At 36.0% G+C, this 26,658-nt stretch overlaps 1 protein-coding gene across 1 annotated transcript in view; it reads left to right on the top strand.

Moving 5' to 3' along the window:
* The window catches only part of LOC106084917 (protein kibra), a 70,357-nt gene extending 44,894 nt beyond the window's left edge, over positions 1–25,463 (top strand). The window contains exons 2-9 of the mRNA XM_013248885.2: positions 13,021–13,322; positions 16,092–17,784; positions 17,851–18,031; positions 18,096–18,507; positions 18,573–18,896; positions 18,967–19,087; positions 19,163–19,372; positions 22,807–25,463. Of these exons, the coding sequence (XP_013104339.2) occupies positions 13,021–13,322; positions 16,092–17,784; positions 17,851–18,031; positions 18,096–18,507; positions 18,573–18,896; positions 18,967–19,087; positions 19,163–19,372; positions 22,807–23,308 (3,745 nt within the window). The 3' untranslated portion in view covers positions 23,309–25,463. The remainder of the gene's footprint in view (positions 1–13,020; positions 13,323–16,091; positions 17,785–17,850; positions 18,032–18,095; positions 18,508–18,572; positions 18,897–18,966; positions 19,088–19,162; positions 19,373–22,806) is intronic.
* Positions 25,464–26,658: the final 1,195 nt, after the last annotated feature.

Here is a 26,658-nt window from a genome sequence, read left to right as displayed (position 1 = left end):
TCGAAAAACTACAACGTTTCATTCACAGAAATCAAATGCGAAACGTTTTACATATATGACTAGGGGGAGGTGTGTGGGCTATATGATCACAGGAAACGGCCCAGTGTCAGTCAGTTAGTCGCTAGAATTTGAATTTTACGTTTTGTTTTTTTTTCTATTTTAATTTTTTACTCTTGTCTGTTTTCATTCAAAGAATTTTTTTGTATTTAGCCGACTTTGTTTATTTTGTTCTTCCTTGCCCTCTTTGCACATTCCTAAGCCCCCCTTGTTTGTTGGCCCTCCCCCAAACACACAAGAAACATAATAGCCAAGATAAGATTATTTCAATTTCTTTCGCTGGTTTATTTGTTGCTATACGCAAGTTAACTAAATGACCTTTAATGTGTATAATTTGATTAAGCTTGAAAATATTTTTGTGTTATATACACATAAAGTATAAAAAAAATTGATAACATTATGCGTCCCTTTTTTTAAAGCAAATCATAGTCAAGAGATAAGAATTTATTTTTTTTTATTTCACTTAAAAGTAGATAAAAGTATGAAACTACTTGAAATAGGCAAAAAACCTATAAAGACTCTAATGGCAGACATAGTGGAATGAAATTATTTAAAAAAAATAATTATTTTTTATTAATTGGGGTAAAATGTTTTTTTTTTTTGAGGAGAAAAAATTTCAAGTTCAAATTTCACTTTGCAGAAATAAGGAAATATATCAAAAACAACACATATTTCATACCGAGGTAGAGGCAGAGGTTGGTATGTCCGCCTATGACGTCATACGCATGGGTTCAAATCCCGTCAAGAGCATTACAACTTTATTTCCTCACTAATACTGAGATCAGTTGCGAGGTCTTTAGCCATTATTATTTACCAAATGGTGTCACTCAACGAAAGCACGTTCGGAATCGGGTTTAAATAGAAGGTAGCTTTTCATTGAACTAAAACTTGAATCATGAAACTATTTAAAATATCCAAATGAAGAGAATCCTGATACTAATGATAGAAAAAAAATATTTCTGAACAATTTAGTCATTATCACAATTAAATTGGGCGTCGCTTTCATTTTTTGAATGTGAAAATATTTTTTTATACCCTCCACCATAGGATGGGGGTATATTAATTTTGCCATCCCCTTTATAACCCATCGTAGTATTGAATGATATCGGAAAAATGCATGAAATCTTTATTTGAATCGATAGTGCGGTCCATATAATTTAAAGTTTGAAGATTATTTCATGCAAATGTTAACCGTGACTGCTCCTCAAATGATCCATCCGCTTAGTCCAATTTTGGCATACTCTTTCCAACATTTCGGCCGGTATCCCATGAATAAATGCTTCAATGTTGTCTTCCAATGCGTCAATTGAAGCGGATTTATCTGTATAGACATGAGCTTTATGGGCTATCCCCACAAAAAATAGTCTAAAGGCGTTCCGAAGGTGAAATGAAATATTCACCGAACTCGCATCTCAATAAGTCAATTGTAACAAGTGGTGTGTGGCATATGGCATCGTCTTGTTGCAACTACATGCCATGCAAGTCAAGCTCTTGCATTTTGGGCAAAAAAAAGTTGGAAATCATCTCACAGTAGCGCTCACCATTCACAGTTATGTTGCGATTCGCATCATCTTTGAAGAAGTACGGTCCAATCATACCACCAGCCCATAAACCCCACCAAACTATGACTTTTTCTGGATGCATTGATAGCTGTTGCAATGCTTCTGGCTGATATTCACTCCAAAGTCGACAATACTGCTTATTCACGTACCCATTGAGCCAAAAAAAAGCTTCGTCGCTGAACACCATGAAGCGCGCGAAGAACTTTCTTAACGGAGCACGCATTTTGATAATAAAATTCAATAATTTACAAGCGTTGTTCGTTTGTAAGAGGATTCATGGTTAAATAATAAACCAAACTGAAGATATATGACAGTGAAACAAAACACTAAACAAGCGTGAGCTAATTAAACCATTGTTGTCAAAAAGTGTGTTTCAAGTCGATTTATTATCTGATGCAGCTGCCATATAAACCGATTTTGGATATTGACTTTCTGAACCTCTAGAGTGCGCAATTATAATCGGATCTGGCTGAAATTTAGCATGATGTGTTTTTTTTTTTTGACTTCCAATAACTGTGCCAAAAATGGTCCAAATCGATTCATAATCTGATATAGCCGTCATATAAACTGATCATGGGTCTTGACTTCTTGAGCCTCTAGAGTGCGCAATTATTATCGGATTTGGCTGAAATTGTGCATGAAGTGTTTTGTTATCTTCCAACAAATGTGCCAAATATGGACCTAATCGTTTCATAATCTGATATAGCTGTCATATAAACCAATCTCGAGGCTCGACTTATTGAGTCTCTAGACGGCGCAATAATAATCAAATCTGGTTGAAATTTTACATAAAGTGTTTTGTTTTGACTTCCAATAACTGTGCCAAGTATGGTCCTAATCGGTTCATAATCTGATATAGCTGCCATATAAACCGATATCGGATCTTGACTTTTTGAGCCTCTAGAGGGCGCAATTCTTATCTAATTTTGATGAAATTGTGTTTTGTTACGACTTCCAACAACTATGCTAAACATGGTCCAAATCGGTTCATAATCTGATATAGCTCCCATATAAACCGATCTTCAGATTTGATTTTATGAACCTATTCTTATCCGATTTGTCTGAAATATTGTACAATAACTTCTCCTAAGACCCTCAACATGCGTGCCTATTATGGTCTGAATTAGTCTTTAATCTGATATAGCTCCCATATAAACCGATCTCCCAATATTACTTCTTGAGCCCCCTATAGGGCGCAATTCCTATCCGATTTGGGTGAAATTTTGTACAAAGACTTCTCCTATGACCTTCAACATACGTGTCTGAATCGGTCCATAACCTGATACAGCTTCCATATAAACCGGTCTCCCGATTTTACTTCTTGAACCTCTAAAGGACCCTTATGCGATTTGGCTGAAATTTTGTTCAATTATGGTCTGCAGGATCCAAAAAAATTTTGGCCCGAATCGGTCCTTGACTTGGTATAGCTTCCATAGGAAATTTCATCCGCTATCTTTTGTTTGCCTATAACCTGATATAGCTCCCCCCCATATAAACCGGTCTCCCGATTTTACTTCTTGAATCCCTGAAGGGCCCAATTTTTATTTGATTTTGCAAAAATTTTGCTCAATTATGGTCTCCAGCATTCAAACCAAGTATGGCCCGAATCGGTCCTTAACCTGGTATAGCTTAAATATCAAATTTTATCCTTCATCCTTTGTTTGCCTACAAGGAGATACCGCGCAAAGAACTTAACAAATGCGATCCATGGTGGAGGGTATATAAGATTCGGTCCGGCCGAACACACTTTTACTTATTTTAAATTGTCTTTTGTTTGATGGCAACAATTTTCAGATATTATTTTAGGTGCCAAAAGTTCTCGTCATTTTATTTTTTATATATTAAACAAATATTTGCAGACATTTCCAATACAATATGTACTAAAATTAAAAATAATATATACAAATATTTTAAACTTATTTTAGAAAATTATTTTAAATATAAAATCTATTTCTGAAATTTAAATTGAGAAATTCTTCACTTTTTACCAACTACGCATGTTATAATATTTTTCAATTATTTGTATTCACACTGTATTTTCTTCGCATTTTTTTTATATTCTAGCCTTTGCATGAAAATTGAACACAAATATGAACCAACCAACAATGGCAATAGCCAAGTTTCAAAAATATTTTCAAACATGTTTTTAGCACATGCTAATGCTGGCGGCTGTTTTTTTTTCTCTTGCCTCTTGGCTGCTTGGCTGGCTATTATGATTTATTTATAAAAATTTCGTTAAACATTTTTTTCTCTGGTGTTTTTTTTCTTTTAATTTCGCTTTCAAGAATTCTTGGAATCTAACGTCAGCAATAATAACACACAGGTGGACATATGGGGAAGATGACTATACATACATATACAGTGTGTATGGTACGTAATACACATAAATACCTTCACCATATAGCCAAATGTACATTTAAAGATATTTGTATTTAATAAAATTCTTAAGGAAGGAAAAAATATATATAAATGTATGGGTGTATATAAATACATATTGAGAGAGACAATTTTCGAATACAACGAATTTTGAATACCCTGAAAGTGGAATAAATTTTTAATTCACAAATATTAGTGTAGATTGGATATAGGTTAATTTGGCAGATTTCCTTTATGGAACTGTCGAACAAACCTATTTTAAGGCTTCATAAAGTTTTGTGAATAAGGCCATATATGGTTATTAGGAAACTAAGACATAAATTACAAGTATAATATGTTTTTAGAAAAACTATTTATATTTTTGTAAGACACAACTAACAAGCATCATATTTTTGTAGGAAACCATTAATATGTTTGAAACTTTACATTTAAACATTTTTGGTTGGCTTACAAACATATTTCGCTTGCAGGGAATGTAAAACAGTTGGGACAACTAAAAACACCACTTTGTTTGAAAATCGCAAACAAAGTTAAGCAGTTGTATTTTATTTCTTTAAGTAATTGCATATTTAAAAAATTGGAAAATTAATTGACTTAAATCGTTAACCATGTTTGTTGCTTGCAAAGATATTTATGGGTTAAACCAAATATAAAACAATTGGGACAACTAAGATCATTACTAAACTACAACAATATATCCCATGAACATTTCATTACGAAACAGGTGATACTTCTCTTATATCGATGAGTGAAGTCCGATTAATATTTAAGCTCAATGATAGGGGGCCACCTTTTTTAATGTCAATTCTGAACGGCGTGCCGCATAGCGGCACCACATGGCAGGATACCTCATACATGTAGCCAGCATTAGTAAGTTATGTTATGTGATGTTACGAACAAGCTAACCTCTGCGCCACGTTGGCCTCCTAGGATTATTAAATTTTTTATTACCACAAGAATAAAAAAGGATTTCTTATTTTTTTCTCTTTAAATTATTTAATTTTCCCATTAATGTCTCATTAAAGTTAGTAAAATGTTCCCCCAAAAATGTTCTCTAAAGGCTATAATTCCGTCTAATTTGTTTTACATTTACACTGATGTCCCATAAAAAAGCACCAAGTATAATAACTCATTTTCCCCATTGAGGAACATATCTTTGTTTTTGTTGGGGAAAATTATTTGCAAATGGAAAATATTTCTTCTTTTTTTTCGTTTTGCTATAAATACCTAGACTAAACGTGGTGTGCTCGCGTGTGAGTGTGTGTGTGTGTGTTTGTGTGGGATTTTTTGTAGTGAAAATTGGAAATAAAAATGGAATTTAAATCTTTTAATGTTTAACATACATTTGAGAATTTATGAATTTTTAAATGTTTTAATTAATACGAGTGGGTGTGTTTATTTTATGGCGTTTCTCTGTGTAGTTGTGAATACTGTTGTAGTGGTAGTAGAAAAATGCTATCAATATTAATTTTATAAATTTAAATATACCACTTAACGTGTGGGTACAATGATGAATCAAAAAAAATGATAATAATAAAATAAAAAAAACCCATACCGCCGGTGTTTTATGTTTTATTCATAAAAAAATATATATTGTTTGAAACATTGACAATAGATGACCCGATGTGCTTCTCTACACGCTCAAGTGTTTGCGGCCCTCTTATGACATGGTCCAAAAATTTTAAAATAATTTATATTCGTATTTAACTCTCAAATTCCTTTCATTAGAATCCCATTTTGTCTCGTGCTATATACATTTCCATTTGGGATGGGGCGTCCCCCCGGAAATTGACCCAAATTTTTAAATAATTTTCGTATTCTACTCTCAATTACCCTTCGTTTGAGTCCCATATTGTCCCGTTCGGTGTACATGCTATTTGGGCCATAATTTTGGGATGGGGCGATCCGCCTGGGAATAGACCCTAAATTTTTATGTAAATTTCGTTTTCTCCTCTCAAGTACATTTCCATTTGGGACAGGGCCTCCCCCCGGAAAATGAGCCAAATTTTTATACAAGTTTCGTATTCTACTCTCAATTGCCCTTCGTTTGAGTCCCATATAGTCCCGTTCGGTGTTCATGTCTATTTGGGCCATAACATTGAGGTGGGGCGACCCGCCTGGGAATAGACCCCAAATTTTATGTAAATTTCGTTTTCTCCTCTCAAGTACATTTCCATTTGAGACGGGGCCTCCCCCCGGAAATTGACCCAAATTTTTATATAAGTTTCGTATTTTACTCTCAAATACTCTTCGTTTGAGTCCCATATTGTCCCGTTCGGCGTACACTCTATTTGGGCCAAAATTTTGGGGTGGGGCGACCCACCTGGAAATAGACTTTAATTTTTATATAAATTTCGTATTCTCCGCTCTTGTACCGTTGGAATCCCATATTTTCCCTATCGTACTACATGTCATTTTGGGCCCCAATGGGACTTCACCTCAAATTTTTATATAATTTTCATATTCTACTTCCAATTAAATTTAATTTAATAGCTCCATTGCTTCAATTAGTAAACATGTATTTTTTGGGCGACCCCCCGACCCCAAAGATATATACCAATTTTGTAGGGACCATACATAATTTCACTTAAATCGACGCACTAATCTCTGAAGTGTGGAGATTTTAATAAATGGCATTAGGGGGAGGGACATGAGTTATGACTTTCAACATCCGTGTCAAGTATGATCCGAATCGGTCAATAAACAGATATAGCCCCCATATAAACCAATCCCCCGATTTGACTTCTTGAGCCCTTAGAAGTCTCAATTTCCATCCGATGTGGCTGAAATTTGGAACAAAGACTTGAGTTTTGACTTTCAACATCCATGTCAAGTATGATCCAAATCGGTCTTTAAACAGATATAGCCCCCATATAAACCGAGCCCCGGATTTGACTCCTTCAGCCCGTAGAAACCTAAATTTTCACCTAATTTGACTGAAATTTGGCTCAAACCCCTATCTTATGACTTATAACTGCAAACTTCTCTCAAAAGAGATGTCGCACTGCGCCACGCCGTTCGGACTCGGCTGTAAAAAGTAGGCCCCTTATCATTGAGCTTAAGCTTGAATCGGACTGCACTCATTGATATGTGAGAAGTTTGCCCCTGTTAGTGGAATGTTCATGGGCAAAATTTGCAATTTGTTCATGGACAAGATTTATGGCCCTTATTATTGGGAAAATTTTGAATAGGGCACTAATCATTGGCACAAGTCTAGTTTTCTCGAAATTTCCATTTTATTGTTACACAGAAAGAAAAGATATATTCCAAAAACTAGATAGACTGGTATTTTCGACATCATAGGACATTAATAGTTTATCAGTTCTCTGAATAATTCACTAGAAAGTGTGATGTAATAACACTTTATTGCTCAAACTATTTTTCTGAGTGTATTAATCCTATATAATTACTTTAATTTCCCATATTTAAATTTTAAAAAACTAAATTAAAATTATGCCTCCACACTCGTTGTATTTTTGGCCAATTTCCTATAACGTCATTGGAAATTTCTCTAAAAAACCTAACACGCGCTGAGAATTTCTTAATTTTTAGTCCAAAAAACAATGTTTTTTTTTCTCTGCCACAAATCATTAACTTATGATTAATTATTATTTTGTGTTGCATGATTTTAACAAGAAAATAAATCATACGAAAACCAAACAAAAATGTGAAGGCTCAATGTTCATAGCAGAGGGTACGGGTATTTGTCATTTATGCGAATAAAAGACGTGACATGATTTTTTTTTTTTTGGCTTGAGTTTATTTTGTGTTATCTTCTGCGGCCCTGTCTATTATGTTGCCCTCAAAAATTCCAAAATAAAAATAAAATAAACAAATGAAAGAACCAGAACAAACAGTGTGTAAACTATACATAAACACCAACAACTACACTAACAACAGCAACAAAAATAATTTGTTTGAAATATTCAATAAAAGAAAAATTCCAATGAAATCGGTTCAGTTTTTTTTTTCCTTTTTCTTTTGAAACTTGGTCCATATGTTATTTGGCTATGCCAATGCGCAAACACATTGAATACAAATTTTTTAACGAATGGATTAACTTTTTGTGAGTTCTAAGAACGAAAAAAAAGAAATATCAATGTCCATGATTTCTTATTTAAATTTTAAACGAAACAGGTGTCGGCATAATTATTTATGACCACTGACGTAGTTTGGCATCTTTCTTTTTTTTTTGTCCGAAATCATTATTAATAACTAGAAAAAATATTTGTGATCAATAAAAAAAAACGGATAACAAAATTTGAATTTTATTCAAAATCTGTTTTTGGGCTACTTTATTTGTTCAAAATTTAAAAATATCCAACAAAAAAGAAAACTTAAAAAGAAAAATATACAAAAAAAAAACTGAATTTAAAAGTGTCAAAAAAGATGTATCTATATATTATATAAGGGTTTAAAATATTTGAATAGACTGACTTAAGACTACTGTAAAAAATGTAAAAAATATTATAAATAAAATAAATTTAAAAAAAATATTAAAAAAAAAAAAAACAAGATTGAGAGTGCTAAGTTCGACCGGGCCGAATCTTATATACCCCCACCATGGCCGCATCTGTCGATTTCTTTGCGCAGTATCTGTTTTTAGGCCAATAAAGAATAATGAATAAGGACGGCGGAGGAGCTATATCAAGTTATAGTTCGATTCGCGGCTCACGAAGCATAATCGGGAGATCGGTTTATATGGGAACTGTATCAAGCTATAGATCGATTCTGACCATATTGCACACGTATGTTGAAGGTCATGGGAGAAACCGTTATACAAAATGTGTACCAAATCGGATGAAAATTGCGCTATCTAAACGCTAAAGAAGTCAAGATCCGAGATTGGTTTATATGACAGCTATATCAGGTTATGGTCCGATTTGAACCATACTTCGGACAAATCTTGGAAGTTATACCAAAACACCACGTGCAAAATTACAGCCAAATCGGATAAGAATTGCGCCTTCTAAAAACTCAAGAAGTCAAGACCCAAGATCGGTTGATATGGCAACTATATGAGGTTATGAACCGATTTGAACCATACTTAGCACAGTTGTTGGAAGTGATATTAAAACATTATGCAAGATTTTAGTCAAATCGGACGAGAATTGCAAAATTGAAAATATGGCAAAATGTTTCCGATTCAAATTAAGTATGAGTTAACCATTTGGATTATGATTTAGAAACTTCATAAAAATTGTACAAATATAAAATTTTAGATTATTTGTTTAATTTGTGATATAAAATTAAAAAAAAAACTTTAAATAGAATGTACTAAAATATTAAAAAATATTGAACATTTAAATAAATACAAAAATATTAAAGATATGACAAAGTGTTTCTAACTGTCCGATCTGTCCGATATTCAAATAAAGTGTGAGTAAAGCATTTTAGAAACTTTTTACACAAATTTTTATATATTAAAAATAAAATCTTTTTAATGGATCTATTCTGAAATTGCCTTTTTTCATTGAGTTCAGCTTGTTATTGAAACTCTACATACAAAAACAGAAGAAGAAGCCCCAAAGTCAAAGCTCTTGGGGCTTTGACTCTGCTCTCGAATCTCTATTAAAACCCATGCGGTTAATTGAAAAACATCACATCACCTTTCATACATTTAATTAAAAACAAAACACATGCGATCCAATTTGCCTGCCATTCATTCTCCAATGCTATTCACACAGGCACATATGTGAAGAAATTCCTTTGGAATGTTTTTTTTTCTTTATTATTATTTTCATGTTCCTCTGATACGAAAGTGCAAATATTTTGTCAAAAATTTATGATTAAATTCATAAAAAAAACTTAACAGACACCAGAAAAAAACTGGCTGTTATAGAAAAATGCTAAGCAAATATTTAAGCTTTTTGCGCGTTTATATGGCAAAATAAAACCGCAAAATAACAACAATGGTTATGTTTAACTTCTGCTTAAATGGAGAGAGAATAAAAAAAAGTCCAACAAAAAATGAAGGCAACCCGATAAAAAAAAAGAAATGTTTACGATCGCACTGTATACACGGCGCACAAGCATTAGTGTGTTGGCTGAGCATAGAGGAAATGCCAGGAATTTTTATGAGGCCTTTGTGAATTTTAATTATTAATCTTATCAGAGTTTTAGTTTTACTTTTCTCCATTTGGTGAAATTAGCACCATAAAAAGAGAGGTTAATATAATAAAATTTACGCACCTATGGAATAATAAGGGAGACATGGTTATATAAAAAAAATTAATAAAAACAAAAAAATCATTAAAAAAACACAAAAAAACAAAAAAATAAAACTATAAACAAATAAAAAAAAACAAAAAAAAATAAAAAAAAAAAAATAAATAAAAAGAAAATAAATAAAAATATAAAAACAAAAAAATAAAAATAAAATAAAACAAGACAACAAAAATCAAAAAGAACAAATATGAAATTATATACCAACAAAATTAAAAAAAAAAATAAAAATCAGAAATTATAAAAAAATAAAATTATTACACTAAAAAAAAATTAAAATAATGTTATTAAAAAATTTAAATAAATTTTAATTAATTTTATTACAAAATAAATTTTCATATTTTTATAAGAAATAATTAAAAAAAATAGTTCGATTCGGACCATAAATGGATTAAATGCTGAACATGGTAAAAATCATTGTGCAATATTTCAGTACATTCGGATAAGAATGGCCCCTTGTAGGGGCTCAAGAAGCAAAATTAAGAGATCTGTTTGTATGGGAGCTGTATCTAACTATTGATCGATTCAGACCATATTGGACACGCATATTGAAGGTCATGGGAGAAGCCTTTCTACAAAATTTCTGCCAAATCGGATGAAAATTGCGCCCTCTAGAAGCTCAAGAAGTCAAGATCCAAGGTCGGTTTATATGGCAGCTATAACATGTTGTCAACCGATTTGAACCATACATAGCACAGTTATTGGAAGTGATACAAAAACATCACGTGCAAAATTACAGCCAAATCGGATATGAAATGCGCCCTCTAGATGTTCAAGAAGTCAAGATCCAAGGTCGGTTTATATGGCAGCTATATCAGGTTATTAACCGACTTCAACCATACTTAGAACCGTTGTTGGAAGTGATACCAAAACACCACGTGCAAAATTTTAGTCGAATCGGTTAAGAATTGCGCAAAAAGTCAAGACCCAAGATCTGTTTATATGGCAGCTATATCAAAACATGGACCGATATAGCCCATTTACAATCCCAACCGACCTACACTATTAAGAAGTATTTGTGCAAAATTTCAAGCGGCTATCTTTTCTCCTTTGAAAGTAAGCGTGCTTTCGACAGACAGACGAACGGACATGGCAAGATCGAGAAGAAACCCGTATGGACTCAAAAACGGCTGAATCAATTTTCTTGAAATGTTTTGCAGATGGTGTAGAATCATCCTTTGGTTGAACTGGGCTTTTAAATTTTTTGATATTTGAAGGGGGCGGACCCTCCTCCCCCTTACCATAATTTTCAAAAACGCCGGAGATTGGTTGAGCGATTTCAGCGAAATTTGGATTGATATGTTATAATAAACTAAAAACAAAAATTTGATATCCAAATTTTGAGTGGTGAGCCTTGGGGGACCGTCCCAGTCCCAAATCCCGCAAAGGGATATATAGACCAATCATGATAATATGGGACTCAAATGAAAGGTACTTGAGAGTAGAAAACGAATCTAATAACCAATTTTTGGCCAAGCGCATGGGGGCCACCAGCATTCGGAGGGGATAGTCACCGTTGAAATTTTTTTCTGATGTTCTCGCCAGGATTCGAACCTAGGCGTTCAGGGCAGAGGTCTGAAATAAGTCCCATATTGCCATAATATGGGACTTAAATGAAAGGTATTTCAGAGTAGAGCACATCAGATAAAAATTTCAACGGTGACTATTCCCTCCTGAGGTTCCATGCCATGCATAGAAGACATGTAAAAACATCTTCCTAAAGGAGAGTCGCTCTGGGTTACGCCGTTCGGACTCGGCAACAAAAAGGAGGTATCTTATCATTGAGCTTGAAACGTGAATCGGCCAGCACTCAGTGATATGTGAGAAGTTTTCGCCTGTTCCTTAACAAAATATTCATAGGCAAATTTGCATTTGCATTGTAAGTTGAGCAGAAATCCTACATCTATTTCTAAAACCAAGTGCCTGTGTGGCCATCTCATTCATAAGCATCACCAAACCGAAAATATTTACCGACCATGACAATATGGGGCTCAAATGAAAGGTACATATTTGGAATTGGATATCCACATTCAGGGCAAAATGTCTGGTGGCCGTTTAACCCCCAAAACACCCACAAAAAGGACTTATTTAACAAGAATGGCAATATAAGGTCCAATAGAAGATATGATAGACTGAAAGAAGACGCAGCATAAAAGACCATGTCTAAAACTTCCACCATTCCATGACCTCCCACGCCACCTGGTTAAGTATAAAGCCCCATCATGTCTTCCCCACTACGCCACACCTATAATCAGGCTAGATTCCTTAAAAATCAAAGATGAAAAATATTTCAGTATATGTTTAAGCCAAATAATGTGGAATTTTTAAGTTTACTAAAACAAGCCTTTGTCACCCCCTCCTCCTATAGACATTTTACAAAATTCCTCAAAACTCTCTAAGATGATGACATCCATACTTTTAGGTTAAAACTTCTCGCCCAGTAACATTTCCGCTGCTGGAATAGCTTTTTAATCAGTGACATACTCAAAATAAATTAAATTATTCATATGATTGGGAACAAGTTTTGTGTTATTTTTAAAACAAGATAACTCTAACACACTACAGAAAACGAAAAAACGCACACATTCCAAATAACACGGAATGTGGCCGTTGTTTTTTTATTTTTTACTTCTTTTATAAACAAAAACCGGAAATACTTTAGTACAGCACATATAAATATTTTGAATATTTCTCTCCATAGTATTTTCACAGATATTTTTTTTCCTTTTTTTTATAACTTCAGAAACTCCTTCGGAATTTTTGAAATTAATTTCTCCTTCTTTTTGCCTTTTCTTCATAGATATACCAAACCTCAATCATTCGAAGATTGTGTTGGCGATGAATTACCCATTGGTTGGGAGGAGGCCTATGATCCCAATATCGGTCGTTATTATATCAATCACATAGCCCAAACCACCCAACTGGAAGATCCCCGCCAAGAATGGAAAAGTGTGCAGGAGCAAATGCTACGTGATTATCTGTCAGCGGCCCAAGATCAATTGGAGAATAAACGTGAGATGTATGGCATCAAACAGCAGAGACTGCTGATTGCTCAAGAGGAATATAATAATTTGAATAAACTAGCGGCCAGTAGAAGTAGTTGTAAGTATAACGAAGAATTATTCTATTGTTGCACAAGTATGCATGCTTCTTACCCATGATATACACTGATTCCTATAATCACATGTTTGTCCATTTACCCAGATTTGTAAAAAACAGCAGATCACTAAGCAATGTGTCGCCTACGAACTTAAATACCTAAGCTGACAATCCATCGGCTTCTGCTGTCTTATTATTCTTCAGGCTAGTTACTATTATTTTTAGTTCTTTCGGTATTAGCGCCGAGTCTTCTCATTAACATATATTAGTTCTGATGGCTTCTTCGTTGCCACTACAACAGGTTTGGTTTGGTTTGGTTACCCATGGTTTACACTGATTCCTATAATCAGATATATGTCCTTTTATCCATATTGTATAAAAAGGCAGGTCACTAAACAATGTGTCGCCTACGAAGATAAATACCTAAGCGGACAATCTGTCGGCTCCTGCTGCCTTATTATTCTTCAGGCTGGTTACTATTATTTTTAGTTCTTTCGGTATTAGCGCCGAGTCTTCTCATTAACATATATTAGTTCTGATGGCTTCTTCGTTGCCACTACAACAGGTTTGGTTTGGTTACCCATGGTTTACACTGATTCCTATAATCAGATATATGTCCTTTTATCCAGATTGTAAAAAAAAGCAGACCACTAAACGATGTGTCGCCTACGAAGATAAATACCTAAGCGGACAATCTGTCGGCTCCTGCTGCCTTATTATTCTTCAGGCTGGTTACTATTATTTTTAGTTCTTTCGGTATTAGCGCCGACTCTTCTCATAAACATATATTAGTTCTGATGGCTTCTTCGTTGCCACTACAACAGGTTTGGTTTGGTTACCCATGGTTTACACTGATTCCAATAATCAGATATATGTCCTATTATCCATATTGTATAAAAAGGCAGGTCACTAAACAATGTGTCGCCTACGAAGATAAATACCTAAGCGGACAATCTGTCGGCTCCTGCTGCCTTATTATTCTTCAGGCTGGTTACTATTATTTTTAGTTCTTTCGGTATTAGCGCCGACTCTTCTCATAAACATATATTAGTTCTGATGGCTTCTTCGTTGCCACTACAACAGGTTTGGTTTGGTTACCCATGGTTTACACTGATTCCAATAATCAGATATATGTCCTTTTATCCATATTGTATAAGAAAGCAGATCACTAAACAATGTGTCGCCTACGAAGATAAATACGTAAGCTGGCAATCCATCGGATCCTGCTGTCTTATTATTCTTCAGGCTGGTTACTACTATTTTTAGTTTTTTCGGTATTAGCGCCGAGTCTTCTCATTAACATATATTAGTTCTGATGGCTTCTTCGTTGCCACTACAACAGGTTTGCTTTGGTTTGGTTACCCATGGTTTACACTGATTCCTATAATCAGATATATGTCCTTTTATCCATATTGTATAAGAAAGCAGATCACTAAACAATGTGTCGCCTACGAAGATAAATACGTAAGCTGGCAATCCATCGGCTCCTGCTGCCTCATTTTATTCAGGCTGGTTACTTTTGTTTTTAGTTCTTTCTGTATTAGCGGCGAGTCTTTTCATTAACATATGCAGAGATTAGTTCTGAGGCCTTTTCCCTTGCCACTACAATAGTTTCGGTTTGGTTTAGTTATCCATTATATACACTGATTCCTACAATCAGATGTGTGTTCTTTTACCCAGACTCTATAAAAAAACATAGATTACGAAGTAATGTGTCGCCTACGAACTTCAATACGTAAGCTGGCAATCCATCGACTCCTACTGCCTTATTATTCTTCAGGCTAGTTACTAATATTTTTAGTTCTTTCTGTATTAGCGACGAGTCTTCGCATTACCATATACAGAGATTAGTTCTGATGCCTTCTCCGTTGCCACTACAACAGAAAACCAATAGGTGGGTTAAGAACTATTCATTCCAATATCACCCGATTTAATTTTTATACCCTCCACCATAGGATGGGGGTGTACTAATTTTGTCATTCTGTTTGTAACACCTCGAAATATTCTTTTTAGACCCCATAAAGATAATATATATTTTTTATCGTCATGACATTTTAAGTCGATCTAGACTTATCCGCCCATCCGTCTGCTTGTCGAAAACACGCTAACTTTCGAAGGAGAAAAGCTAGGCGCTTGAAATTTTGCAGAAATACTTCGAATTAGTGCAGGTCGGTTGGAATTGTAAATGAGCCTTATCGGTCCATGTTTTGATATAGCTGCGATATAAACCGATCTCGAAACCGGAATTCTTCAGCAACTAGAGGGCGCAATTGTTATCCAAGTTGGCTGAAATTTTGCATGAGGTGTTTTGTTATGAGTTCCGAAGCACTATGCTAAGAATGGTTCAAATCGGTCTATAACCTATTTCTTATTAGTGCAGGTCGGTTGGAATTGTAAATGAGCCATATCGGTCCATGTTTTGATATAGCTGCGATATAAACCAATCTCGAATCTTGACTTTTTGACCCTCTAGAGGGCGCAATCCTTATCCGAATTGGCTGCAATTTTACACATTTAATTCAATTATGGTCCAAATCGAACCATAGCTTTATACAGCTTTAATAGTACAAAAATTTCTTATCCATTATCCTTTGTTTGCCTAAAAAGAGATACCGGCCAAAGAACTCCACAAATGCGATCCATAGTGGAGGGTATTCTAATTTACATTTCCCATCAAACTTAGTAACTAATATAAGTTAATTTTAATGCTTTCCTTAATCCTCTCCTCATGTATTAATCCATTTATGTTTTTTCTTTCCCTCCATTTTCCAGTATGCTCTTCTACATCATCGATGAGTCGACATGATCCAGAACTACTGCGAGCCGATTTGAAATTGGCCAAAGAACGTGTGTGCCAATTGAAACATGAACTGAATCATATCACAAGCGACATTTCCTATACGGAGCGTGGCATGAATACCCTCTATTCGGTGGGAGAGAAAATCAATGCACGACAAAATGGCTGTTACGACATAGCCGAAGTGCAGGCCATACGCGAGGAAATGCTTAAGGTTCACAAGTCATTGGTGTCGGGTGAGAAAGTACGAGAGGAATTAATTCGAAGTCTGGTGCAGATCAAAAATGAATTGAGTCGTCAACAAATCAATGAAGAAAATGCTGAACTTTTGAATGCCTCCTCCCCCTTCGATCGTGTGTGTGTGGCCTCACAAACGGATCTATGCGGACCAGGTGATAATCTGAATAGCGGTGCCCGTTTTGCTGAAATGGCTAAAACAAAACTTCAATATACCGAATGGCGTAAACACATAAGGCGCCTACAGCAACAGCTGGCCGATCATGTGGAACGCATTGAACCTGGCCAACTGGAGTCAGACAAGGATCGCATACTGCTGATACAGGAGAAGGAAAAGTTACTAACCGAACTGAACAGCATTTCATTGAAATCCCGAACACCCGAAGAGATTCACATAATACAGGAGACACGAAGGAAATTGGAAGAGGACCTGAAAGAGGCTTATGAAGCTACGAATCAACAAATCAATAATCGCCTGCGTTTTCATGAAGAGAAACAATTGCTTTTGGATAAGTTGCAGGAGGCGCTAAAGTCTACCAAGATGTTGGAGGAACGTTTGAAATCCTTCTCTTCGGAAAGCACCTTCTCCATCAGCAGTGGTTCCAGTTTGGGCTCCCTATCGACGGCGAGTAGTAAGAGCGCGCTCAGCTTTACCGATATATATTTGGATCCGTTTGCGGTCGATCCACAAATAGATGTGGTCGATTTGCATCGCAGATCGCAACGCCTGTTCCAACAACAACACCATCTGCAACAGCAACAACAGGCGGTGCAAGCATTACAGCAACCTGGCCAAGAACATGTGGTGCTTGGCCATCATCATCCCCAGTTACAGCAACAACCTTCATCTGAAATCTCCTTGTCGCCACGCAGTAGTCTGTCCATGGAGACACCACCCGCATCCCCAATGAAATACAATCCCGCCTCTGAACAAAATGGCTCCCAGCAACAGTTGCTGAAAGAGGAGCCCACCTATGCAAACGCTGGAGCCGTCTTACAATCCCTATACCAACAACCCAGCCCTGGAAATCGTTCGGCGACAAATCCCTACGACTTGGACTCAACGGTATTGGATTGTATGATGCTAGAGGCTAAACTGCAAAAACTGAATATGTCAGCGCCTCTAAATCTGGGGGCGCCACTTTCGCCCATTTCGGAGAAGCCCTCATTACTGGATTTACCACAGGAAATGTTAAGCCGTTCCTCCTCAACCTCAAACACTCGTTCTGTGTCGGCGGCGGTAAGCAATGAATCGGTTGCGGGCGATTCAGGAGTATTTGAAGCCTCAAGAGCCCACTTGCCACGTAAAGAATTGGCCCAGGTGCAGATTGGTTTGAAGTACCTAAAGAAAGAGGGCGTGCTGGTAGTGTCATTGGAAAGGGCCAATAATTTATCAGCCCTATGGTCGGCATCAACGGAGAACTCGCAAGTGTAAGTTTGGGAAATTTAAAATAGCTTTTCGTTATTCTTATTTGCTTTGATTTTTTTTAATTGCAGATATCTACGTGCTGCTTTACTACCCAATTCCTTGACATCGATACGCACGAAAGCAATGTCAGACTTCCAGAAACCCGTTTTCAATGACACCTTTGCAGTGCCCATATCTTTGGGCAAACTTTTCACCAAAAGCTTGCATGTCACAGTGGTCAGCATGACGGGACAAAAAGAGGAAATTATTGTAAGTCCCCTTAGAGAAAGTAGAAAGAATCTTGAAACTAAAATTGAATTTTTCCCATTATTAGGGTACTGTCCAAATCAGCATGGCCGAATTTAATCCCGAAGACTCCACCCTAAAATGGTACAATGTATTGAGTTCAAAATTCATGCCCACATTTGAACCTCTTGATATGCCTTCGACAAGTGCGGCAGCTGTGGCAGCAGCCGCAAATCATCATAACAATGCAACTTCTACCACAACACATGCCATCTCCAGCAAAGAAGAGTCTTCGGATGAGTCCACCATCACTTCCTCCCAAACATCCACATTGACACGCAATCAAGCGCCTCCCTTTGAAATGCAAGCACAAATTGCCGAAGATTTAAGAGAAAATCTAGGCTTAGATGATGGCGAGGACGAAGATGAAGATGAGGACGACGATGAGGATGATGAGGATGAAGTTGATGATGATGATTTGGAGGGAGCCATTGAAAGTGGTAAGTTACGAACGTTTTTTTTTTTAATAAAGCTTTTTATTTATTTTTTTTTATACTTTTCTTAGATTTTACCAAGAAAATGTTAGATGCCTACATGGACAACATGAAACAAGAGTATGTGGATAAGGAAACCAATACGGAATGTGCCTTTCCTCCTGAAAAATCCAGATCACAACAAGCACAACAGGCGGTGGATGATAGACCTGTTAAGCGATCACAAACTTTCACCCCCTCGGCGGCTGTGGGCAAAAGTCGTTATATCTGCCGTTTGAATCGTAGTGATTCCGATTCGGCCATGCACTTTGGAGTCACACCCCATCCCTTCCATCGTGGAGCCGTAGAAAGAAGATCACTGAGATTCCACACCAAGGCCCCCAAAACTGCCACAAGTAAGACTTTTTTATTAAAACAAACAAACATTTTTACCTTTCTATAATTGCTCTCAATTTTTTTTTACAGAATTAAACCATACTCATATACCACGTACCAGTTTAGATTTAGAATTGGACCTACAGGCACAACATAGCAAACTAGATTTCCTTAATGATCAAATTTCAAAATTACAAAACCTAAAGGACGCGTAAGTGTTTCTATAAAAAAAAAAACAATTAGTGGTGTACAAAATTTTTAATTATTGTCCTTTACTGCATTACAGTTTGGAGAAAGCCCGCGATAATAAAGACCCATTGATTGCTGCTTGGGCCATTGAAAATGAGGAGTTCCAACGTTTGGTGGAACGTGCCGATCCTTCCAAATGTCCCGAGGAAAAACAACTGCAGAAATTATTAATGAAAACCACCAAGAAAATCTATAAGCTGCGCAAAACGAAAGTGCCCAAAGGCTGTCCAGATTTAGTTTCCTTCAAGTAAGTACCAAATTATCTTTACACAAACAGGCAGAAAATTTTAATAGCAACATGGCAAAAGCCTGGCACCCATATAGACCGACCTGCCGATTTAAGGCCTTAGGCCCATTAAAGCCACATTTATAATGCCTTTTCGTTGACATTTAAAACAGTGAGTTTTGTTAGGCCCCTTGACATTTATGTTCAAAACAGCCCAGATCGGTCTAAATTTGTATATAGCTGTCATATATACCGATCTTTAGATTTAGGGTTTTGGGCCCATAATTGGCGCATTTACCTTGTTGTTGCCACATTTCATGTGGAGGTGGCGAACCTCGTCAAGCTCCTGCAGTTGAGCAAGCTCGTTCCGGTCCAAAGGACCGATCGCCGCGGAAACAGGTTGGCCATTGGTTATTTAAAGGCGCCAATAACTCGCCTTGTCATATCGAGCATCATAGGTACTCAGTATTTGTGCAAGAGCCGGTGCCGCCCGGCCTCTAACTGAGACTCTCTGCTTGATACCGCTGATTATCCCTGACTGCCGTTGCATCTACTCCGTATGGAGCATTCCACTGTCTGCAATCTGTGGACGCGCCCGGTAACTCGCAGCTTAGCTTCTCGTGACAGCAATGGACACCGCACAGAACGGACCTCAATGCTCCAGCCTGTGTGGAGCTCACAGCTATCCCGTGCCGGGAATAGACCAATATTCTATTTTACCGTCTTGAACAGTGAATTGTATTAGACCCCCAACGTCCGTGTCGAGTTTGGTCCAAATAGGATCATATATTGGGTTGCCCAAAAAGTAATTGCGGATTTTTTAAAAGAAAGTAAATGCATTTTTTATAAAGCTTAGAATGAACTTTAATCAAATATACTTTTTTACACTTTTTTTCTAAAGCAAACTAAAAGTAACAACTGATAACTGACAGAAGAAAGAATGCAATTACAGAGTCACAAGCTGTGAAAAAATTTGTCAACGCCGACTATATGAAAAATCCGCAATTACTTTTTGGGCAACCCAATATTTTGATTTAATTACTATGGGTTCACATATAATTTTTCTCCACATGCTGACGGTAGTTAATACTTACATCCAAGGTGGTGGGTATCCAAAGTTCGGCCCGGGCGAACTTATTAATACCTTTTTAACCGTTGCTTTATCAAAGATTGCAATTGGATGGGTTCACGAAGAGATGAGACTATCGAGTATCACTCCAAGTATCTTCGGGTAATTTATAGAATGGTCGAAATTTGTTGGTCTTTAACTAGCTCCTTGGAGACTCTCATGTCCAAGGTAGACATACATTATGAAGACATTACAATCCCATGACAGCCGGTTGCACGAACCAGATTGAGTACATGGAGTCGTGGGTTCGATTCCCACTACAGGCATGGTCTGTCGCTCTGGTGATTGCGAGTTTGCTTGTCTACCTTAAGATATTCATTTTCTCCGTATCTCTAAATGCACAAAATTTAGAGAGTGATATCTGATGCATATTAAGGGCTATAGTGACAAGATTAGTTTTCTGACCAGGGTCGAGGTTTTGAAGGCCGAGTCGAAATCGGAGTGGGAGTATTTAGCCTAAGACTGAGACCGGTATAAAGTGAATCCAATGGCAGCCGGTTGTACGTACCGGATTGACCCGATGGAGTCTTTCATCGGCAAGGGCTGCCACCTCAGTGTACAACACACTGCTACAAAGAAGAAGAAGAAGACAGGTATGAAGTAAGGTATGCCTGACACGACACAGAACCCGCCTTGACTCCGTCTAAATAATCCGACTTCGACTCCGGCCCTAATTCGGAGTCAAGGGTCAGACTCCTCAAACCTTGTTCTAACACTAAAATTTCTGAACGGGATATGTAGATCGATTGGGACAATATGGGACTGGCACAGAAAAATTAGATCAAGGGGACCCTCCGACCCACATAAAGACTGATCAAAACAATGAAAATTTCGCACCTTTACAATGTTTGTTTCAAATAAAAGAAGACTACAAATAAGCAACATAAAAATTGGTTCCACTTTTTAAAAAAGACGTAGCGGAGCGATATGGGTTCAACTTAGCGCTGTGCAAGGTCTCTGTTCAGTTCTCTGAACTAGTAAGTTCTCTAGTTCAGCCTTTTCATTAAGCTGTTTGTGTGCCTTATCGTTCAGCAGTTGTTGAACGAGGGGACAAAATAATATAACTGATCTGAATCCAGTCCCATGGCAGCCGGTTTTACGTATCGGGTTGTTCCAATGGACTCCTTCATCAGCAAGGGTTGCCGCCTCAGTGTGCAACACTCTGCTACAACAACAAAAACAACAACTGATCTGAAATGAGTTAGTGAACGACTATTGCCAACTGATGCTAGTACACATCGCTTGTTTCTTAAATCATAACATTATGCTAACTTTTCTATGTTTATTCTAATTTTTATACCCTCCACCATATACCCTCCAAACGGAACGACGAAATTAGTATACACTCTACTAAATAAATTCGTTGTTCCGTTTGTAACACCTCGAAATATGTGTCTAAGACCCCACAAAGTATATATATTCTTGATCGTCTTGACATTTTCAGTCGATCTAGCCATGTTTAACTTCCGAAGGATTGTAAATGGGCCAAATCGGTCCATGTTTTGATATAGCTGCCATATACGATCTTGAGTCTTAACTTCTTGAGCTTCTAGAAGGTGCAATTCCTATCCGATTTGGCTGAAATTTTGCACGTGGTGTTTTGGTATCACATCCGACAACTGTGTCAAGTATAGTCTATAACAGTCCATAACCTGATATAGCCGCCATATAAACAGATCTCCCGAATAGACTTCTTGAGCCTTTAGAGGGCGCAATTCCTATCCGATTTAGCTGAAATTTAGCATGACGTGTTTTATTTTGACTTCCAACAACTGTTCAAAGTATGGTCTAAATTAGTCCATATCATGATATAGCTGCCATATAAACCGATCTTCCGATTAGACTTCTTGGGCTTCTAGAGGGCGAAATTCTTATCCAATAAGGTTGAAATTTTGCACATGTCATTTTGGTATGGCTTTGAACAACTGTTCTAAGTATGGTCTAAATCGGTATATAACCGGATATGGCTGCCATATAAACCGATCTTCCGATTAGATATCTTGGGCTTCTAGAGGTCGAAATTCTTATCCAATAAGGTTGAAATTTTATTACTTGATTTGCTTGAAATTTTGGAGGAAGTTTTTTTCTAAGACTTGTGTTTTTCTATTCGAAAAAGTCATTTAAAGAACTTGACAAATACGATCCATGGTGCAGGGTATAAAAGATTCGGCTCGGCCGAACTTAGCACGCTTTTACTTGTTTACCCTATTTTCTTTAAAAATTCATATTTTCTATAAAAATTTTGTCACGGCAAAATTTTACTTTAAGAATTATTGACATCTTAGGAAAATTCGTTCTAAAGTTTATCATTTTCCTTTTTTTACAGAGAAAAAATTTCATTCTTTACCCGTAAGGGCCTGTCGGTGCCAGAATTGCCCACCGATTTCATGCTATCCGAGGCCGATCCCATTGAAGAAGAGGAGGAAGAAGAAAGCGAAGATGTAATTGAACAAGACAATTACGAGGATGATGACGACGATGATGATGATGATGATAATGCCGCCGAAACAGCAATTGCCATTAATACGGCTCTTGTAGCCAGTAGCATAAGAAATAAGAATCTCAATGAGAATCATATGGGTGGCGCCACTAGCCGAAGACAAGCGGCTACACAAAATGCCACCGCTGCAGCGGCGGCGGCTGCTGCTGCAGCAGCTGCAGCTGCCAATATCTCTAGCAAAACATTAAATGCAACCACACAGCCAGAAAATGAAAACGCCAAAGATCAACGATCAAACGCCGCTGATGATGTCGACGATGCGGTGGATAAAGAAGATAAACAACGTTTTGAATATGTTGTGGATCGTACTTATGGTGTTGAAGTTTGAAGAGTAGAATGGAATAGGAGTAGGAGTTTTGCTCCCTACAATCTGCAAGAAATTCCTGACATATAGCTTACTAATATAAAGTTAAGTGAGCTTGTGAGCCTTTTGGTGTTTTTCACATGAATGCATCCGACTATTCTAACTAGAGAGAGATCAAGAGATAGATAGCATGTAAATAGCTAGAAATGGAAGCAATTGAATTATTATCTAACACATAGACTGTATAGTGAATGTTCAGAATTCAAAAAATTAAGCCTTAACTGATGCAACAAAACCAACAACAAAAACTCTGTTATTTGCATGAAGCATTCATGAACTTTACTTTTACAGAATTTTGTAGTGTAGTAGAAGTCTTGACATTCATTTGTCTATGCATAACAACTATTTAGAAAAAAAAGCCAGAGATTATTATATAAGCTTAAAGCTAAAAAATAAAAAAAAACAACAACAAAAAGAAAAAAAACAATTAAATTAGAAAAAATATTAATTTATTTTATAAACTAACCAAGCAAAAAACAGCAGTAGAATTTTATCAAAATACTTGGAGTCCTTTGCATGGCAAGCCTAGCGGTAGTTAGTAGTTGTATAAAGTTTTTATATGTATGTATGTAAATCCGCAGCCTAACAAAGGACCAAAAAATCTAAAATCACACACACATGGACTGCTGAAAATATGTTTTTCTATGGAAACAAAAAATTGTGCCTTATATTGAAAAAAAAAAATTAAAATATTTAAAATTAGTTTTGTAAAAATTTAATTGAAAGCAAAAAAAAAAGCAAATCCCTCAAGAGAACTACTATTTCCCAAACTGTGCATATTTTTTACTCAACTCAAAACAAAACAAAAAAAAACTTTACAAAAAAAAACAACAAAACCTACTCCCTACAAACAATGAACATAAATCTGTATTCCTAAGACTTTTTCAAATTATACGAATGTAATTTATTTAAAGATATAGTTTATAAACAAAATACACAAAAACTACATAAATAACAATAACTAATTATAAGCCAACAGATGTAAATAGCAAACCTTTCATAACCCAAACCCGCCCTTTCCCAAAACTATTTTTAATGCAAAATACATTTAAAATCTAAGCCAATTAGTTTATTAGAATATTTTATTATTATTATTATTTTTTTTGTTTAAACACAAACTGAAGATACAAAACAAAATAGAAAATAGCTTGCGTTTTTGTTGAGCTTTCATTTATTGGAATTTTTATTTCCCCCCTGCCCACCCCCCCACCCTAACAAAAACTCCAAACACAACAATAAAACTGAAATTACCACATTTAGAAAAAAAAACAATGACAATGTATTATTTTTCATTAAAACTACATACACACCCAAATCGATTTGGTTTTACATACAAACACACTCAAACAAAGGCCACAAGGGACTGAATTCTCTTAGAGGCCAGCGTTTACAAAAGAAACTATTTTCAAAACCCGCGCCAAACCCACCCTACCACACCCCCACCCACACACACACACACACACTCACATAATACACAAACCATATTATTTACTTTTTATGTAAATTTGTTATTTTAGTTTTTAAATAAAACAAAACAAAAAAGTGTATAGAAAAATATCCTCCAAACCCCCCCCCACACACACACACACACACAACCCTTAAACAAAAAGAAACCCCCCCTACAACTAAATCTATTGTTATTTTGTAATATTTTTAAGACTATAATATTATTAATATTATTATTTTTACTATATACCTATTATATAATTAAATACTATATTATTTAACTCTATTTTATATATGCGTATATTTAGACTAAGTAATTTTATTAAATTCAATAACAAAATGAAGTGAACCAATGGTTTAAATATTTGTTATCAAAACAACCTTGGACTCTTTGCTTATATACATATTTTTTTTCTAAGTAATGGAACTGAGAGTCCTTTTTACTGTCTTCTAAGGGAGTGTATGTGTATGATTTTATAAGAATTAACCCCCCTCCCTCCCTCAATTTGAAAAAATTACTCAAATTATATTTATAGTGATTACAAAACATAAATATCTATAATGAATCATCTATAATGGATCAACCAGAAATAAACAAAAAAACAACAAACAAGAATAAAATGTATATTGTATATTGTGCAATAAACAAAATCTGTAAACAATTTAAAACATATATGATTTGTGTATTTTTCTTTTCAAGGGAAAATAGAAGGTGGGCAAGATTCACGTAGAGTGGTAAAGTAGGGCCAGATAAAACAAATGCGGATGTTCTTTATTTTTATACTATACCGCTCCGTTGCGCCTTCTTTTGCTTTATATGGAACAAAAGTTTCCTTGGCATATTTATTTTCGACAATTAAAGATCTTTTAGTGAAATACCATGCTAACTTGACTAACAGTTTAACAATATAAGTGCCTTTATTGGTCTACGAATTTAAGTTTGGATGTAAGGTGTACTCCATTCATAAAATACATCATTTCAGCCCGATATTCTGATTTAGTGGTGTTTTCGGCGGAGAGGTGGTACCCCAGATACTTGGCCCTGAAAAAATATCAGCATCGTGCTGTTCTCTTAAATGCCATTTATTTAAACTCCATATTGTAATTGGCTTAAAAGGAGTTTACATGATGAGGCGTCCCCCAAACACATGGCCCCAAAAAAGGTTATCAAATTCGTTTTCTAATCTCAAATACCTTTCATTTGAGCCACATATTGGCATGGTCGAAAAATTTTTTCCCTTTGGGCGGGTTTTGGGAAAGGGGTGATGTCCTAAATACATGGTCCTATATTTGGATATCAAATTCGTATTCTACCCCCAAATACCTTTATTGGAGCCCCATATTGCGATGATCACTAAAAAACAGCTGTTTGTGAGGTACTTTGGGAAAGGGGTAGACCCCCAGAAAATTGGTCCCGAAAATGGTTGCCAATTCTTGCTCTACCCCGCAATACCTTTCATTTAAGCTCCACATTGGCATGGTCGGTAAATATGCCCCATTTAGGGGTGTTTTGGGGTGGTCCCCCAAACACTAAGCCTGGAAAATATATCAGCAACGTGCTCTATTCTCATATGTATATCTATTGGTTTGCCCAAAAAGTAATTGCGGATTTTTTAAAAGAAAGTAAATGCATTTTTAATAAAACTTAGAATGAACTTTAATCAAATATACTTTTTTTACACTTTTTTTTCTAAAGCAAGCTAAAAGTAACAGCTGATAACTGGCAGAAGAAAGAATGCAATTACAGAGTCACAAGCTGTGAAAAAATTTGTCAACGCCGACTATACGAAAAAACCGCAATTACTTTTTGGGCAATCCAATATTCTACGTCGCGATGTTTTTTTTTTAGGCCTCCTCTTTTCCTAACA

This window comes from Stomoxys calcitrans, chromosome 2 (assembly GCF_963082655.1).
Source record: "Stomoxys calcitrans chromosome 2, idStoCalc2.1, whole genome shotgun sequence".
NCBI lineage: Eukaryota > Metazoa > Arthropoda > Insecta > Diptera > Muscidae > Stomoxys > Stomoxys calcitrans.
Note: the sequence above shows the minus strand (reverse complement) of the source record. Positions and strands in the feature narration are given on the sequence as shown.